Source organism: Hyaena hyaena, unplaced genomic scaffold, assembly GCF_003009895.1.
Source record: "Hyaena hyaena isolate Hyena2069 unplaced genomic scaffold, ASM300989v1 scaffold_13, whole genome shotgun sequence".
Taxonomy (NCBI): Eukaryota; Metazoa; Chordata; class Mammalia; order Carnivora; family Hyaenidae; genus Hyaena; species Hyaena hyaena.
Genome location: NW_024080645.1, coordinates 4,610,827 through 4,631,033, shown reverse-complemented (window position 1 = coordinate 4,631,033; position 20,207 = coordinate 4,610,827). Strand labels below are relative to the sequence as shown.

Sequence of the window (20,207 nt, the reverse complement as noted above, 5' to 3'; positions counted from 1 at the left end):
TCACGTATGTTTTGATCTGATGGAGGAAGCATCTATTAGATAAAATACAGCGATGACTCATTTATCTGACACCATTAGGAAAATTACTTATTTTCCAGCTAATAAAGATTGCCCCTCCTGAATATCATTTTTAGTTCAACTCTTTTTAAATGGAAAGGACACATGACAATAATTTAATACCTTCTTGATGCTCAGGATCATTTCTGGGAACATGCACTGTTATAAAAGCAATGAGTAAGTTTGTTGTGTTTTCAAACATTCCTGACCGCTAAGCTTCCGAGTCCCTGAGGCTGGTTGTTCCTTTGCTGGGAAACTGCTACGGCTTCTTTCACCTGAGTCTCCATGCCAGCTTCCAACAGCCTCCTCCCCTTCGCTCTTCTTCCTTCTTCCTTGCCGCACGGAGTGACCTGGGCCCCATTCCACAGAGGGTCATCAGCCCCCATCCATCTCGAGAGGTTTACCGTCCCAGGCTCCAGATGTCATTTCAGATTCAACCCTACAGGCTTTACTCATGGAGGTCTAGCCTAGAAAAATCCATCGTTTGGGCACATCGTAGGCGGTCAGGGCCCCCCACCTCGTCAGCAAGCCCTTCTCTGGGCAGTCAGCACTCCCAAGCAATCTAGTACCTTCTCCACAGTTCCGCGTCATTTTTAAGCATCAGATTTTTAATTTCGGTTTTTAGACATTATCCATTTATTAAAGGAAAAAGTTGGGACGTGTAGGTCAGGTATCACCCACTCCGTTAGGCGACCTATTCTGTGACAATTCTGTCCCTCAGATAGTAAAGCAAAAACCATAGTCCTGGGTGGTCTTTTTCCAATGGACACCCACAGGGGTACATACAGTATCTATTCCCAGTGAAATTTTTAATGCTGAGTTCCCATTTCAGAAATAATCTGAAAAATTTATCTAGGCATACTGTAGGTCATCTGAGGGTAGGGATACCTTATAGCCAAGTGAGGTCCCTGTTCCCTTGTGCGTTGTGCTATCGTTATGTTCAAGTTGACTGATCACCCAGAGCAGTTGGGTTCTACTTCCAATGCAATTATTTCTCAAAGTAGGGTTCCGTTCTCAGGTTTGAGTGTTACTGCAAAGGAATATTTCTAGGGGGTTCTCTGCCCAGGTCAAACACAACTAACCTCAATCTTTTATAACTGTTTTTTAGAGTTTATTTATTTTTGAGAGAGAAGAGGGGAGGGGCAGAGAGAGAGGGAGACACAGAATCTGAAACAGGCTCCAGGCTCTGAGCTGTCAGCACAGAGCCCAAGGCGGGGTTCAAACTCACAAAGTGTGAGAGCAAGACCTGAGCTGAAGTTGGACGCTCAACCGACTGAGCCACCTAGGTGCCCCTATACCTTTTTTAATCTCAAAAATATTCCATTAAATGATTTGATCTGAGCAACTTTAAGGAGTAAAGCAAGTTATGATTTCAAACCAACTCTTGACCAAATAATTTCATATTGGTAGATGGACATCTACGTTGACCTCACTAAAAGGTTTCACCCAAATGTTAGAAGGAGTGGCATGGGCGCATGTGGGTTTGTGCAGATGACCCTGAACACCTGGGGACGTGCATGGGCCAAGGACGAATCCTGTAGACTCACCTGCTCTGAAAAAGGAAGACAGAAAAGGGTTTCCACAAGAAAAGAGAGTTTTCTCTATAAAAGAAAAATGGGAGGTTAAGCTCTGTTATCTCTTAATTCTTCAAAGAAAAACAAGAAGGGGAACCCCCACCAGACACAGAAACAGGTAGACACTATTAAATGAGTATTTAGTCCTGGAGATCCACTCCCCCCCGTCTTTTCTGCTTGTGACGATTGCCCCCAACCTGCACAGGGGTTAGTCACTCCTCTGAGTGCTCCTTCATCACCACTTAGAAAGAGTACTTATCATGTTCTCCAGATCAAAGTATTACATCCTCGCTTGTAGAAAACCTGAGAAATCCACTAAAAAGGAGATTTAAAACATTCATAATTCCACCATCCAAAGACAGCCACTGTGAACATTTTGAGGTGTCTCTTGATGTTTTCTTTCTGTCCACGTTATGAATAAAATCGGAGACTTGTAAGATTTTATGACCTGATCTTTTAACTTATGGATGTAATATTAACATTCCTCAAGTTATTTCGAAAGTGTAAATATAATAAAAATTTGTAACATTCCGTCTTAGAGATCCCATAATTTACTCAGCCATTTCTTTACAGTTTAAGATTTGGACAATTTCTGGTTTTCACATATCATAAATAATGATGAGATTAATGAATTTTGCATTAAAAATTTTTGTTTTATTTAGAATATTCCCTTGAGAAAATCCCGGGGAAGGCATTTTGCTGGATCAGAAAGTAAAGATATTTTTGAGTGTCTTAATACATGTTGCAAAACTGCTTATCGAAAGCCCTGTACGGGGGCAGCTGGGTGGCTCAGCTGGTTGGGCATCTGACTTTGGCTCAGGTCGTGATCTTCCGGTCCATGAGTTCGAGCCCTGTGTTGGGCTCTGTGCTGACAGCTCAGAGCCTGGAGCTGCTTCTCATTCTGTGCGTGTGTGTGTCTCTCTCTGCCCCTCCCCTTCTCGTGCACTCGCTCACGTGTGCGCGTGCTCTCTCTCTCTCTCTCAAAAATAAACATTTAAAAAAAATTTTTTAAACCCTGTATTTATTTCAGTAGCACCATACACACCTAATCTGCCCCCACAAACTCCACCACGGGGGTTTCATACTTTTCTTTAAAGTAATGCTGGGGTAAAAACGCTATTTGGTCATTGTTTGAATTTACATGATATCAATTATAAGTTGGATCTCTCCTTTGGATTGCTAACCACTTGCTTTCCAAACAGAAGAATACATTATTTTCCTTTAAACTATTTGTTTACTATCTTTAATTTTTCTCATCTATCTGAATATATCTACCCTTTATAGAGATATATATACAGATATATACATGTGAGCAGTTTCACATCATTTCTATTATGTCATGTTTCTTTAAATTTTCATTTGAATATTTTTCCACAAATATCCATTTTTAAGCCCTCTAGGTAGACCCATCCATCAATACATTTCATTTTCCATTCATTGTGAGTTTCTTATTGTAATTTTGAGAAATTTGAGAAACATCTAGTTTTATGGCCTTTTTATATTTTTATGGTTTAATTTTTATTTAACTCTTCAATCCATCTGGAATTTATGTTGGCATGTGGTAAAGGTTTAAATTAACTTTCTCTAAATAGTTAGCCAATTGTTCTAATGCCACTTGTTGAATATATTAAGTGCTCACATTTACTGAAAGTATTTGAGGTAATATGTTCACTTCTCAACAGAGATTGTAGCTACATCATAACTTTTGAGATATTCTCATTTTTGTTATTTCCTACACAGTGTGTCATTATAGTTTTCATTTTCTCTTTGGTCAATAATTGCTTTAGGAGAATATTTTAGAGTTTCTAAACGCATATTGTTTTTATCTTAAAATCTCTTCCCTAATGTTTATTCATATTAGGCTCAGACAGTGGCCTGTATCAATTTCCTTACCTGATTTTTTTTCTATTTCTGCATTTCCTAAATTCTAAGATGCCAATTCTCATTTTTTCCCCAGTTTTTGAAATCAGAATGCAATACATCTTACAATCAACACAGTTAGTAAGTGTTTGGGATTTTTTTCACACAAGCTTTTTATTTATTATTTATTTATTTATTTATTTATCTATTTAATGTTTTATTTATTTCTGAGAGAGACAGCATGAACAGGGGAGAGTCAGAGACAGAGGGAGACACAGAATCTGAAACAGGCTCCAGGCTCTGAGCTGTCAGCACAAAGCCCAACACGGGGCTCGAACCCACGAACCATGAGATCATAACCTGAGCTGAAGTCAGATGCTTAACCGACTGAGCCACCCAGGCGCCCCAAGCTTTTAGGAAATCAAAGATGTCTTATGACGTTTACTTCATTTCTTCTCTTATGTCTCCCCTCTCTCTTTTGTGAGTACATAGGCTGGCTCTCTGACATCTCTACAGCATAGTTACAATCTCCTTGTCATCAATTTTATCTCCCTGTCCTTTCTTGTGTGACTGAACTGCTGATCTTGGTCTTTGCGGCTTCAATTCCTGCTGACTTCATGCTTGATCTCTCCTGCATCTTGATCTCATTGAAACCAGCCTCTCCTTTTTCAGCCTTTGCTCGCTTCAGGCCACCCTGGCTCCTCAGAGTCTAAGCAAGTTTCACGGGGGGCAACTTCTTTTAAAAAACCCAAGTCAGTGTCCTACGTTTCTTAGGTTTCTGACTGTAAGCCTATTTTGCAGGAAGCCAACATCTAAGAGTGTTTAGAGGATTGGAGGTCTCCTCACGAACTGCACAAAAGTTTTGTAGGTGAGGGGATACTCCTTGTGTATACTTCTTTGAGAGGTTGGTCTATCTGGATTTGGGTAATAACTGAGCAGCTGAATTAGGGCTAGGAAGGGGGATCTCAGAGACCCTTGGGGAAAGGGACCTCATTCACCCGAATCCTTTACTATGGAATGGTGAATCTGAATCACCAGTGTATGCATATGGACAAGGCAACATCGCCGTTGGGTCCAACACCATGAAACACTCATGAATGATATGGCCCACAAGGTGTTTAATGATATTGCTGATCAGATGAACTCTGGTCATTTAAAATAAGATTTCCTATGGCATGTGGCAAGAGTCGGCCCTAATAGGTGTAGCATCTAACCACAAGATCACACATGGCAGGCAAAACTGAACTTCAAAGCAACCTCCTACAGCCATGCTAAGGAGTATCAATCCTGGGTCTGGTCCACTTCACTAAATTAAAGAGTATGTATGCTGCATCTAAATAAATTATAACATTATGGGACTCCTGGGTGGCTGAGTCGGTTAAACTTCTGACTTCGGCTCAGGTCATGACTCCGTAATTTGTGGGTTTGAGCCCTGTGCTGGGCTCTGTGCTGATGGCTCAGAGCCTGGAGCTGCTTCAGATTCTGTGTCTCCCTCTCTCTCTGCCCCTCCCCTGCTTGTGCTCGCTCTCTCTCTCTCTCTCTCTCTCTCTCTCTCAAAAATAAAAGAACATTACAAAAAATTTTTTAAATTATAACATTAAAAATAAAAATATAAATATTCCTAACTAAGCTGTACGAAAAGATTTTCTATACTCGTCTGAACCAAGGAAAGAACAATGTTTTTTGCATTTATTTTGTAAGCTCTTATTCTAATATACCACGATAAAAATTGGCAAGTATAATGATGTCTTTTTTTTTAACTTAAAAACTATGAGTGGAATATTGTAAGGCTGAACACAAAAAAATATGCTTTTAAAACATCTGAGCTAAAGGTTTACACTAAGTTCATGGCATTATAAATCCATGTCTTAAAACGGGCTGAATTCGGGACACTCACTTGATGCTGTAAGAGCACTATTCTATAGCGGGGCAGGAAATGAAGCTGCTTCAAGTCAGAACACAAAATAGACTCAACTTGTAAAATACACTAATGGTAACACAGTTTCACTGCCAACAGCATAACATATTTTCAATCATTAAAATATTTTAGTGCTTAACAGAGCTCTTCAGAATGTAATGCTCACTGACACATCCTAACCTTTGTAAAGGCTGACAATCCAATACCTTTTGTCACCAACCCCTAAATCAATGCTTCTCAAGCATGTTCTGGTGTCAGAATGTGTGAACCATCATGAGATGCTTTTACAAGGCCCATGGAATATGAATAAATTAAACTTTAATTTATGATACTTACAACGCTGGACTAAATTGAAAACTATTTTCTCTCATATTTCAGTGTGACAAAGGGGTCAGGGGCCACACATCTAAGGAATATCTATAGAAGAGGCATTTGATTATAAAATGTTTTGCTGTGAAATTAATTTATTTTCTTGAGAATCTATTTTAAATTGCACTATTGAATTTCAGGAATGTGATCTAGTGAATAAGGAGCAAAGATGTTTTCCGTTTGATGAGGTCATTACCTCCTCCAGACCTGCAGCCTCCTTATTAACAATGGAATGACACCACCTCACAGGAACACTGGGGTTTATTTTCTTGATGTTTGTTCTGTAATTGCTAATTTTTTACTTTTTATCTTGGAAAGTGTAAATAACAAACCCCAAGGGCCACTCACTAAGCTCCACAATCAACAACTGTGGCCAATCTTGACCCACCCACTACCCACCCTTCCCCATTATTTTGTAGCAAATACAAAACGTGTCACGTCACATCAGTAACTATTTTCACGGGCATCTATAAAAGATACTCTTCTTTAACACGATCATGATACTGTTTTCACAGCTTAAAAATGAGCAATTGACAATAAACTATTAATTTTCCAGCCTTCTTATGTCATCAGTGGTACTGTAATTATTGTCAGTTAAAGAGAGGATCCAAATAGGGCCCATATATTGCTAATGCTTGATATATCTTCTAAGAGTTTCATTTAATCATTTTGGTTCTCCATCTAGTCTTCTCTTTTTTTGTTATTGTTTTTCTTCTTCCTTTAAAATTTATTTGTTGAGACACTGGGCTGTTTGTCCTGTAAAGCTTCTCCCTGTCTAGATATTGGTCATTGCAGAGAAATGGTTTAGTTTAACACATTTCTCTGAACACTGTATTCCTTGTAACTGGCAGTTGGATCTGGAACCACACAGCGAAAGAGCACTTCATAGATGGTATTGTGTTCTTCATCAAGAGACACGTAATATTTAGGTGTCTCTTTTTGTGATCTCATTAGCAGCTGCTGACATACTAATCCCAGAACCATCATCAGCTCATTGGGGGTTGCAAAATGACGATGTTCTCATTCTACCATCCCTTCTTTAATAGCTGGAGTATTTCTGCAAAGACATATTTTCCTCATTTACCATTTGGTCACTCAGTGGAATGATTCATATAGATAAATATTTGGAGTTCTTTCCCTTATTCATTTTCAATATCTTGAGTTCATTCCTTAGCACCCACCAGCACTGATTAATGCATTTTAGTATCATTATTAATTTTGGGATTTAAACACAGTGGATATATTTAAATCCTTTGCAGTTTTTATTCTTATTGATGCCCAGATTATCCCATTTTATTCTCAAAAGAGTCTCTGCAAGTTGGCTCCCGAGTCCTTGTGATGAAGTTCTAGCAATCCTGATCACCAGAGTTAATTTACATCATGTTCCAGTCTCATTTTGCAGATTTCCACCTCTGAGCCATTTTCCCATGAGTCCCAGTCCCTTCTAATTGGGAAATGATACTTAGAGATGATAATCTGGGCACTAGGGGTGCCTTTGCAGGTAAACTGGTCATTTGGTCATTGTTTCTAAGACCTTTCAGTGAATGGAGCTAGAAAATGCATCTTATTTTATTACTTTCGTTTAAGATCAAATTCCTCAGGGGTTCTTACAGTACAGTCCAACTTTAGGCCTATCAGGTTTTCCTTTCTCTTTTACATCTATCTCTCATTTCTCCCACACCAAGAATCTGGGCTCTCAAGAACACGGGAAATAAAAAACTGGATGATCACTTTTGCATTGTTCATTTGCTTTATCCCACACGGCCCACACAGCACTCCCAGGTAGCATTACGAACGCCACCACCCACAATAAGATTACGGGAGAAGGTTTCATCATTTTATTTTTAGTTCTTTTTGTCTTCGGATAGATGCACATATAGTCAAACTTATGTGTGTTAAAGTCGCTTGGAATAATTCTTCTCTCTGTGTGGTTATTGCTACCAACTGAAAACACAGATGTTTTTGAGCTTCATTACTTTATTTTCGATTCTTAGAGATTATACTTTTTAAATCTAATGCCATTCTACAATTTTGTTAAATTTTTGCAGAATCCAGAGTCAAATGTCTAAGACAGATGTGTAGAAAGACATTCAGCTTCCGTCCTTCTCTGTTAAACCTTATTCTCTCCCTTCCCATATATTAGCTCTTGGGGTTTTGTTTTTTTCCAACTCTTCACAAATTTCATCTCGCCATACAGGGGCTATACTCATACTCTCTGTAGTGTTAATTTAGCAGATGTGCCCCTGAAGCCAACACAGAAGACTGTTTTGCAAAGTAACAGTAACTAGAATGCACATGCAATATGCATGTACAGGGAGGCTACTTAATGAAGGGCAGCTATAATCTTATCTATGTCTTATCTATATCTTATAATCTTATCTGAAAAAAAAAAAGCCCCCTCTTCTCTAGTCTTCAGCTGGAATTGCAGGAGGTACTAGGGACAATCGTATCTCACATTACTCCATCTGCACCCAGCACAGTGCCTGACACGCTGTAGAGGGTCCCTCAATATTGCTGAGGGAAAACTGAACGATTCCCTGAATGAATAACTCTCCTTGGGCTTCGTGCTGCTGCCCGCACAGACGGACGCCAAACACGAAGGCCACAGTGCAAGGCATCATTATCTTTCATGGCCACAGTATGTTCAGGATTAGTTTTTTAAATGGAGCATGGCTGTATTTAATGCATATACTTAACACATCACTGCTCTATTCGATACATGTATATTTTAATGTAGCGTAAACCTAATACAAAGGAAAAATTTTGAGACCAAAATCTTGCCTTGTCCTAATCAGAAAGGAAACTCTGCTCAACCATTCTGAACGCTGCAGAATTAAAATCTTGTCACCATTAAATCCCAGAGAGAAGGGGTCAAGAGAAGGTATCATCTACACAGACTCGTCAGTGATCTGCCATGTGGAAAGAGTGGAGAATTAGAAGCAGAACAGCCACTGTCCAAAAAGAGAATGATCTGACTCTCCAACCAAGACCCTGGACTGACAGTGTTTGGAAGAAAGAAATGATTTCCTCAGCGTCCAGTAGAGAGGAAGAAACAGGAATTAACACACATACACGCATGAAAGAAATCAGTATAGACTCTTTGTTATGACAAAGGACAATGGACATTTTTGAAGAACTTATTTTAATCAAAATTGCCCTCAATCCAGAAGAAGTAAGACATCCATGTAAATAATCACAAACCCAGATGAAGCCTTGGGGTCCCAAGCAAGGATGGGCTACTGTTCCCCAAAGAGCAGGAAAAAAAAAAACCACACTATACACTGATGAGCTCCCTGGAGATAGATAGAGGACACACTACCGATGCTGGGCATTGCAGGAATCACAGGTGTTCAGTGATGAGCTTGGCAATGCCAAGGGCCCGGCACAGGCAAAGGTCGAGAAAGGCAGGAGGTCTGGTTTGGTTAGAGCACTGGGCACATGAAATGAAATGTGAGAGGGGCACCTGGGAGGCTCAGGCAGTTAAGTGTCTGATTCTTGATTTCAGCTCAGGTCATGATTTCACATGGGATCGAGTCCGGTGTTGAGCTCTGTGCTGACAGCATGAAGCCTGCTTGAGATTCTCTCTCTCTCTCTTTCTCTCTCTCTCTCTCTCTCTCTCTCCTTCTCTCTCTCTCTCAAAATAGATAAATGGAAGGAAGGAAGGAAGGAAGGAAGGAAGGAAGGAAGGAAGGAAGGAAGGAAGGAAGGAAGGAAGGAAGGAAGGAAGGAACCGGGAATAAGAGAAGTCAGGTAGCCCAGGCTGAGTTACGTAGGAACGTCAATGTTGTTCAGGGGTTGAGCAATCTCAGAGGAGGGCACAAATGGGACCCACTTAAGGTTTCAGACAAGGGCTATAACCTTCAACAAATAAATGCCCATTATGCATTTACTGTGTGCCAGGCTGTGAGTCAGATCTGAGAGTTGAATGATGAAAAGGCACGGTAGCCCCTGCTCCTAAGGGGCTCAGAGCCTAGGGGGAGAGTCAAGGGAGGAAATCATCGCCGAGCTGGGGCCAGAGGACACAGGGAACCTCCAAGGGGATGAGGGAAGACTGATGGAGAAAGTACTTCATTAGCTAAACCCAGCCCTGGGAAGAGCTGTTACGTTATGTTCGCTAATTTCTACACAACTCGAATGGATTCGTGTAAGCAGCCACGCATTATTAACTTTCCGAAGTGGAAACCTGTCCAAAACAACTGTGCACATGCAGAATGACGAAGACATTGGAATCAGTTCTGGGAAGAGGCAACATTAAAGGCCATCAGTCACTGTCCGGGACTATCACTGCTGACCCCGGGGATGTGAGGCTCAGCAGAAAGTGCTCCAAACCTCAGATTCTGGGCTGTGTTTTCTTGGAACCGTTCACGATGCAGTGTCCCCGCAGGGCTTGCTGTCTGGATAAACGAGCTACCCAGACGAGCACTGAGGTTCCAACTGCCCAAGTGCCCTCTCGGACCACACCCACCTTCTCCTCTCCTCACACACACCCCCCCCGCCAGCCCCCCACCACCCAGGAAGGTCACAGTCTGCTCAGGAGGCAGGAAGTGCTGTAAGAGAAGAATTCCCAAGATGCGGAAGGAAGGAAGCCAGCGAGCAAGCAGACCGAGTCTCACCTGGGCGGGAAGGGAAGGGAGGATGGCGTGGGGGCCCCCTGATGACGTCATAACTGAACGGGCATAGAAACAGGGGCTCCGCACAAACGACAGGGGAGAGGCACGGGGTGTAAGCGGCAGAGGGCGATGTTACAAGAACCGGGATGTCGGCCCCTGGGAAGGGCCACGAGAGAGGACACGGGACAGCTTCATTGATAAAACCAGGCCCGGAAGCTCACTGGGAGGCAGCGCCCAGAGGACATCCACGTGGGGCATCCCGAACGGCCACATGCTTGGCCCCCACTTACCCTTGGAATGTTCTACCAAGCACGGCAGCCAGCAGCACCCGCCGCAGGGCCACCGATCCCACTTGGCAACCGCAGCCCAGAGTGGACAGTCAAGTCCAGGCTGTGAAGAGGGAAGACCAAGTGTCCAGCCTGCCTGGACCATCTCAGTCCCAAGAAAACAGGGACAGCTGGCCGCCCTATACAAGCTGACACAGCTCATGTTAAGAGTGTCATAAACAGTAACGCAATATACACAATGACACAACGCTTTCGAGATACTTCTCCACCTGGCCCCGTGCATCCCCACGGCACAGACATTTTCCCACCACCCGAAAGAGCCCTCAAGAATTCCTCGCCCCACCCCCAATCCAGATCCAAGAAAATACGGTGTGTCCACAGAATGACCCGAGCCTTGCAGAGCCGTAGTCCATCAGGAGCCTCTTTGCAAGCCGTGCCTGCCCTTCTGCGATGTAGGCCAGAATTGGCCCAACGAAAGGAAACATTTCCAAACTCCAAATAAGCCAATCCAAACATAATGCTTCAAATCCCTCATGATAGGGAATAAATTCCATTATTGCCTCCACATCCAGCCCTTCCAGTTCCAGCTTGGACAGGATCAGCAATGTCTTTACTTGCCGGACATGGCGCTCTCCGCCACCCCCAAACCCCACCCCCCCTCCCCCCCGCCCACGGGCCCGCACATCAACTCACCTTTGTTTTGCAGCTCTCTCGATCTCTGGCTTTTCTCCTTGACCAAAGACAGAAATGAGATGGTTCCCTCCAGCCCCCACCTGCCGCGACTCCTTATGCTCACAGGGAGGCTACAAGTACAGCTCCCTGTCCCAAGTCCCGCATTTTTCCAAGATGGCAGACACGAACAAGACCTCTGCCTCTGCTGTGCCACGGCAGAGCACCAGCCCTGGTGGCCACTGCAGAGGGACACGTGATCTGTGCCAGGCACAAGAGGTTGAGAGGCGAACACACTTGCTTTCATCCAAGCGGTGAAGGTGACACACTGGACTTGCCTGCAGTGACCTTGTCTCACAGAGCTTGAAGACAGAGCATCTCTGAGCAGGGACTGGCCCGCTCCCAGGGAGAAGGGGTGTCTGAGCACAGGCATCAAGGGCACTGTCAGGACAAGACCCATCTCTTAGCGCTCGTAACTTGTAGCGGAAGCCATGTTTGGGACTGTCTTGACCTTCACGCCACCCTGTACCCACCGTTTAACCTACCTGGTGCAAGTGATAAAAAAAAAAAATCACGCAGTACCCCCCAAAATGAGTCTAGAAAGACAGCTTAGAAGAGGAAAGTGTCTGCATAGTTCAAAAGTTGGAGCCCGAGTCTCCAATAACAGACCCTATTCTTTCATGCTTGAGAAACAGCTGATTTGCAAAAACTCAATGACAATGAACTTCACAATTCACGTGGCCAGAGCCGGTCAGAACAGCGTGTCCCGCTGCATGTGCAACACGCATGTATTTGCTCTGGGCCCGAACTGGGGACAGAGTACAAGTTATTCCAGTGAACTTATTCTTGTCTTCTCCTAACAGACCGTGAGCTCTCCTTCTCATTAGATCGCTCAATCTTTGGAATATTTAAGGAGCATAACTGCATTCGACCAAGATTACTCACTAACAAAGGAATGAGCTATTCAAGCTCAAATGGCGTGCTGCTTCAAAACATTATTCACACGGGCCAGAAACAACACGGAAACTCTATCTGGAGAATATGTGAGCGTTCATTTTGATCGGGGGAGCAGCTGACGATACCCTATGCATTCAAGGGCTCTGTCTATCTTCTTCCACCAGAAATTTCAGAAGTTGGTATATGCTTCCCGAGTTAAAAACTATTACATAAATAACTTGGAAACGTCCAGTGCTATGTCTGAGGCCTTCCAACAACGGACCCACCAAGAATCTCTTTGCCAAGATATTCATGAAAAGTTCAGAAGAAGTTCCTTTGAGAAAGATGTACTCACAGCAAACATATTTCTTCTCCTTAGGAAAAAAAATGCATAAATCAATAGTTACATTAAAGAGAAGGAAAATTAGATCTGTCATGATGGTACAGGAAAAAAGACTTTTAAAAGAAGTCTGGAAATGAGACTCTACAAAGACTTGGTTATTAATATATTATTGTTACTACTAGTATTAAAAATTCATTCAAACATTTCTCTCATACTTTTCCTTCCCACAGATTAGATGTAAAAATGTCTTAACTGAGCTTAAGGGCAAAGAACAGGCACTTGGCTTTGCTACCGCCTGGCTGTGTGATCTTGGGTAAGACCCTGTTCCTCTCTGGGGCTTGGGGTCCTCACCTGAAAAAACAGAATCCTTACATGTCCTTCCAACTCTGACTTGTTTCCATTTCAGATGCCTGTTAGGGCCACAGACTTAGCCCTCTGCCTCCCCAGCAATGGAAACAGTAGAGAAAATACAAATTGAAGAGGCATTTTGAACTGAGGAATCACACAAATAGGCAGTCGGTGGCATCCGAGGAAGGAAAGAGAAGTCAACTGTGACTCTATCCATAGCGTCATAACGCCTTAGGATTTTACAAATACAGAAGTTTACAGACGTAGAATGAGTTGGGTGAGAGTCCGGGTTTGATTTCGGGAGAGTAACAGCAAGTCTTAAAAAGGACAGTTGTCCAAGGCAAGGCTGAGGCAGGAACGGGAGGTATTCGAAGACAGATTTTAAGAGCTAAAATGCATAGGAGAAAGTAGCAAGAGACAATAAGAATTTGAAAATCAACTGGTCACTGAGGGCGGTGGTAAATCAGAGTGTAGGTAACAGAATTTTTAACTTGAAAAAAATCTTGAATCCACTTAAACATGGGCAGTTAAGAGACAAAATTAGGGAGGGGCTCCTTACCTAACTGAAGGCAATTGAACCTAATTGAGAAGGTAACCGAGGAGAAGGGATGATGGGTACAAACAGGTGTACAAAACCTCTGCAACAGGAAATCAAGGCGTGTTCTACCACATGGCTGCGAGCTTATTACATCGGAATTGACCCTGTGTTCATTTTAGAGACGTCAGAACCCAGCACTGACTGAACACCCAGGCTTGTCCCACAAGCCTAGAGTCCAAGTTATTAAAGCTTTGTTCTGCCTTTGTGTGTCTCATTGTCTGAAGGTGACAAGGCAGACATTACACCAAGTGTTCGCAGGTGAAGATGACACATGGACCACGGGAAAACGAACATGGGGGCTGATTCCTACACGTGCGTCGCCTCCTTTTACCCCACTATGACTGCCAGTAAGAGGAAGTGTATTCCAGTAAGCCCACACCTTCCATATTTCCCTACACCTAACACGTGCTAAACACACACACATCACAACCCCCCAAAATGAAAGACTGTGCAAAACAAAGAGTTTCGCTAACTTTTTTGTCAATGTAGAGTCTCCATTTTCTTTTTCTTTCTTTTTTTTGATGTCCATTTATTTTTGAGAAAGAAAGAGTGTGAGTGGGGGAGGAGCAGAGAGAGAAAGGGAAACACAGAATCAAGCAGGATCCAGGTTCATAGTTGTCACCACAGAGACTGATGCAGGGCTCGAACTCACGAACCACAGGATCATAACCCGAGCCAACGTCGGACGCTCAACCGACTGAGCTACCCAGGCACCCCGTTTCGCTAACTTTTTTTTTTTTTTAAAGAAATGATTTCCAGCCAAGAAAGACTAAGCCTTGAATAGACTTTTAAATCCATCCCCATAATAAACTTTGGAGGCCCCAAGTTTAAAGTTGCAGTGCAGTGCCCATGAGGATGGAGAGGCTTGCTATCCTCCTCCCCAGAAAGACACACGGGCAGAGTGACGGCCGCCCCAACGGCCACAGAGAAAGAACAAACTACAGAATTCAAGACTCTGCTTCCTCGAGCCGACCGACATTCAGCTGTCTGCCTGTGAACAGATCCTCCACGGGATCAACTCCAAAACCACCATGAGGAATGACAAAAGAATCTACCCCAGAGGCTGGCGGGCTAACACGTCTCTGGACCACAAGCCCTTCGCCGAACACGTGTTAACCACCTTGTGTGACTGATGCAACCAAACGTCAGGATGCTTCCATGGTGAGGATACGCTCACCAAATAGGAAGTCGGCGCCATTTTAACATCAGCTACCGTGTTCTACCCAGACTCTGAAAGAAAAATGTCATTCCTGTGTGTAATAATTATGTGTATAAATGCCATCAGCACAGATAATTCTTAAGTCTTGAAGGTGCTAAGTTAAGAACGAGCTAAGGAAGCAATTCAGTGATATTAACTCATTCCCTGGGGTCTACTATGGTCTACTGAGGTTTCCAAGGCTCTGTTGACTCCAGGAGCAGACGCAGACTTTTAGGAAAGGAGCTAATTTTCTGTGTGATTCTCTTGAAAAGAGCAGGCAGATGTATCTCAGAGGAGCAGCCTGAGGTCGGAGTGCAATAGTCTTAGGTTTTTCAAACACCTGTCTGCATGTCCTTGAGTTGGTCACTTAAACAGCCAGAGTCTCTGCTTTCTTAACTTGTAAAATGAGGTGTTTGAGCCAAGGTCTACGGCAGCCATAAAGATGCTATGATTCTCTAAGTAACAGTTTCTTGTGCTGCTGGCAGGTCCACCTCGATAATCAGAATGATCCAGTTAGCACTCTGCAATGTGGACTACTCTAGCTGTGGTTTAAAAAAAAAAAACAATAACAACAAAAACAGGGGCACCTGGGTGGCTCAGTTGGTTAAGCATCTGACTTCGGCACAGGTCATGGTCTCACAGTTCGTAGGTTCAAGCCTTGCGTCGGGCTCTGTGCTGATGGCTCAGAGGCTGGAGCTGCTTCAGATTCTGTGTCTCCCTCTCTCTGCCCCTCCCTCACTCGCACTCTGTCTCTCTCTCAAAAGTAAATAAACATTAAAAAAAAAAAAAAACCACACAGACAATTTCAGAGAGGAAGGCATTCGGATCATGAAATACAGCCACCTTGTTTTTCAAAACCAACGGAGAATCCAACGCTGAAATCTGATGGCAAAGATGCTGAAAACCATTGCTAAATTACAAGCTAATTACTAGCAGAAGCAAAATGAGGGCCGCCAGCCCGCTAGCCCGGTGTGACCACACCGCCACCCAGGTGGCTTCGGCCCTGCTTCCTGCACCAGGAGTTGCCTCGCCCCTGCATAATCCATAGCATGCCTTTTATGCGACTCATAAACACAGCCTACATCACAGCTGTGCTTTACTGGCCTCAGGGTTATTAGTTTTCCAGACACCTCATCTAGGAGCCACTGGAAGAGTGGCCTTAAAGGTCTTCATGAAAAACAGGCCAGGATGAAACACTGGGAAAAGTCCTACGAGGACTGTGGATGATGGCAACTGTCCGTCTACCCCCTGCTTGCTTCCCATTTTATCAAGTGAGCGTGCTGTAGGCAGGACCATCCTGGGGAACCAGTCCCGATGCTGGAACCCCCAGAGCCAGGCTGAGCATCAAGGACGGGAGCTTCTGTGTCACTCTGGCTTCAGGTCACTGCACCAGCAGAAAGAGGCGTCTGCACAAATCTGCAAGCCTGACAGCACAGACGCCGCCCTGGACGGCCACCCGCAAACACCCACGTCTGTCCCTGGCCAGGCAACACCAGCAGCTGCTGGGGGGCGGGGGAAGGTAGGTGATATCTACCCCCCCACCCCACCCTCCGGATGTGGACTCAGTGAGGGACAGCTCTAAAAACCTTTTAGGCCCAGCGGGGAGTTTCTGAGCCGGGATCAATGCCTCATGACGCTGAACATGCTGTGGTGTGTTCCAGTATGGGCCACCTTGTTCCAAAGAATACAACACATGGGGACGTTAGAGCCTAAATCACGTCGGATCCGCCAACTTGTCAAATCTCTCAGACATGATGCTGCATGAGGGAGGCCAGACCACATATGGGTACGCACTGCACGACTCCACTCATGTAAAATTATAAATAAAAAGCAAAAGCATAATGGTGACAGAGCCAGAACAGTGTTGGTTCCTCAGTGGGGGAAACTAGGGTGTTGGAAATACTCCATCACCGGGTGGTGATAACACAGGTATAAAAGATATTTACAAATTCATCAAGTTATCCCCTTCAGATATGCGTGCACTCGACTCTATGTGTGTTATACCTCAATGAGAAGTTAACCTAAGTATCGTGCAAGGTCCCCCAGTGTCAACAAAGAAATGCTTCTTTCTCTCCTGCAGCATAAGTGTATCTGAGGTTCTCTGAATGGGGCCTCTGCAAATCATATCAATAATAACAATACCTACACTGAGTGCCTACGTGCCGCAAGCCCTATGCACAGACTCTTCTATTACCTCCATTCATCCTTAAGGCATTTTCACGGGGTAGAGACCACCCACATCTGCACCCACATCACACAGGAAGAGTGACGTCTGAGTTGAAGTAATGTGTCCAGAGTCACAGGGGAAGTCGGGCGGTCAAGTGTCAGGACAGGGATTCAACACCAAAGCAGAGCTCTTACTTGGGCTTCCTGTCTCAGTGCTCTCTTCTCCCTCCGCCTCAGAGGCTCCGGCTGGCACGATGCAGCCAGCACACTTAGCATTAAGAAGAAAGGGAACCAAGGCGTGGGGTGATGGATGGATTGTCTCCAGCTGAGAACATTCTGGAAGTTCATTCAGGAACTACACCTGGTTTGGTACGAAGGCCTGTGCAGTCTGTTTGCTTGGTCTTTGTTAGCAGAAAGCAGGTGCTATAATTGACCTTATTCCCTTCCCTTGCGAGAAACACACCGTGGGGACAGTACAAATGCTGTCATAGGCTATTCGCTGGGGTTTTGGGGACACTGTGTAAGGACACTTCTGCCCGGGTGGCTCAATCGGTTCAGCCTCTGACTTCAGCTCAGGTCATGATCTCAGAGTTTGTGGATTTGAGCCCCGCGTCGGGCTCGGAGCCTGGAGCCTGCTTCAGATTCCGTGGCTCCCTCTCTGCCCCTCCCTCGCTCACGCTCTGTTTCTCTCTCTCAAAAATAAATAAACATTAAAAAAATATTTTTAAGATCTTCTTTAGGCCTTTTGAAAAGGCTGAAGGAGCTTTCTTTCTTCTTTTTCCAGCTCATACATTGTTATTAAATGTAACGTATATATAGAACCTGAAGCAGGCATTAGCCACTCTTTAATTAAAAAGTACGTAGCTCATGATTTTCCAGATGCCCTCTTTTATCATGTAATACCCTCTCAATTAGTTCCCTGAAGTTCTCCTGTGAAAGTCTGGTGGATCACTGATTTCTCGATTAAAAGAAGCCATCAGTTTTAAGCCCTGTAAAAATCCACCAGGGAGAAGGGTGGAAAGTAACTTAATGATACTTAGGCCCTATTAGTAACCAGGCCCCAGTGCCCATCCAAAGTGTTAACTGGGCTCCGGTGCATGAACACGGGCTCATCCGCTGCCCAGCCCTGCCCCCACAGTCACTGTCCACACACTCACTTTTCAAGATACCTGAAAATCCTGATTGCATGTTGGAATTTTTTTATTAAAAACTGGTCTTGGGGCGCCTGGGTGGCTCAGTCAGTTCAACACCCAACTCTTGATTTCAGGTCAGATCATGATCTTGTGGTTTGTGGGTTCAAGCCTCACATCAGGCTTTGCACTAACAGTGCGGAGCCTACTTGGGATTCTCTCTCTCTCTCTCTCTGCCCCTCCCCTGCCCTCCCCCCATAAATAAACTTAAGAAGACAGTTGGTCGTCTCTCACCCCTGCCCCTGAGCACCTGGGTAGCTCCCGCCCACAGCTGGGTCCGAGTGTTCACAGCCTGCTCCTCACCCCAAGCCCAGCTCCAGAGCCAAATGTCCACGTGCAGCGCAGAGGACCGAGGGGCCTGCCATGGCCATGCCGCCCCTGTGGCCACGCCTCACATCTGCCCTCCCTGCTGCCTCTGGGAAACCCCCTCCCCTGCTCCCTAGCCGGCCGCAGTCCAGCCCAGACTTGCTGCCTTTGACCACAGAGAGGAGGACACCTTGGTCACAGGCCCATCTTCTTCCACCCCAGTGTGTGCCCTGAGAAGACCATCTGGCCCGGTTCCCCATCCGCACCCGGCCCTGCGGGTGCCAAGATCTTCCAGATTCTCCCAAATCCTCCACCACCGTAAATACTCCCCCCTCCCCGCACGGTGAACTCAGGCACTACTGGCTAGAACCCCCTGCACCTGACAGAGATGACACGTTCTGCCGCAGACGAGCTGTGAGTGACCTCAAAGGCACGTATGACCCTAAACGCAGCTAAGGCGACAACGGGAGCCGTGCGTGGCCGAGGATCACAGTGCCCAGTGCCCACCCCGCATGCCCCCCGCCAGGCACAGCCTGGTTCTCCAGTGAGTCATCAGGAAGTCCTGGAAACACACACACACAGCCCTGTTCCCTTCTGGAAAATGGGCTTGGAAAGAAAAAAAAAATCAACGTTGGCACTGCTAAAAGGAAGGAAAAGCTATGAGAGCAAAGAAAGTAATGCCTAATCAGAAAACAATTTTCTTGAACAACTTCAGGACTAAATAATAAATTTGGTGATGGGTAAAATCACCTGATGATTTCAGTAAAATTTTCTGATGCAAATAAGCACACAAGACACAAGCCAACGTCCCCAGCAGAGCAAGAACCATGCGCTGTGTGGGAAATTGTACACAAGCACTGGCAGCCCCGGAAGCAGCCCAGCGGTCCGGGGATCCTTCCCGAGAGCCAAAGGTGTATTGTGCTAGCTGTGCCGAGGGGGGAAATATAATTATTTTGAAGTTATTTCTGAGAAACCATTTCCTGCCCATTGGCAGATGGCAAAGCCAAAGGTAGGCTCTTTTATGAGGCTCTTACCTGGTCATCATAGCGGTAGGTGAGGAACTGCTCTCCCGTTGTATCTTCGAGAAAACTTCCCTGAGGGGAGAGTGCAAACTCGGGAAGAAAATAGGCTCCAGGAGACTTCTCTGCTGTGGTCTGAAAGGCAAGGTCACGTGGTTACAAACCAGTGTCCGGTGAGCACCCCCCACGCAGTCTCTGAAAAGGGAGACTGCACCCAGTAAAGGCTGTACTAAGATAAAGGGAAGTGACCTCTCATAGTAAAGGCCAAGGTGAAAGGCACCAGGTGTCTGTGCTGAGGCACTGTTAGGCTAGGACATCACACGAGACCACCCCAAATTGGCGCACACAGTATTTATTCCCCAACACCTGCCCCCTCCCCACAACCTTCCAGTGATTCAGCTACAGTGCAGTTAACTTATTTTTTAAAAAAATTTTAATGTCTATTTACTTTTGATAGAAAGAGACAGAGGTGCGAGTGGGGGAGGAGCAGAGAGAGGGAGACACAGAATCTGAAGCAGCTCCAGGCTCTGAGGTGTCAGCACAGAGCCCGACGCGGGGCTCGAACTCAGGGACCATGAGATTATGACCTGAGCTTAACCGCCTGAGCCACCCAGGAGCCCCATGGTTAACTTGATTATTAAGTGTTGTTGTTATAAATCCATTGTTTTGAGGACTTTTTTTCTTTTTCTTCCTTCTTTCCTTTCTTCCTTCCTGTTTTTGTTTGGTGAAGGAGTGAGAAACAGATTTTTTTCCACACTA

At 44.8% G+C, this 20,207-nt stretch overlaps 1 protein-coding gene across 1 annotated transcript in view; it reads right to left on the bottom strand.

The window, feature by feature from the left end:
- Positions 1 to 20,207, bottom strand: part of ADAMTSL3 (ADAMTS like 3) — a 293,055-nt gene that overhangs the window by 268,227 nt on the left and 4,621 nt on the right. Inside the window, exon 2 of the mRNA XM_039216731.1 lies at positions 19,464 to 19,583. Coding sequence (XP_039072662.1) covers positions 19,464 to 19,583 — 120 coding nt within the window. The remainder of the gene's footprint in view (positions 1 to 19,463; positions 19,584 to 20,207) is intronic.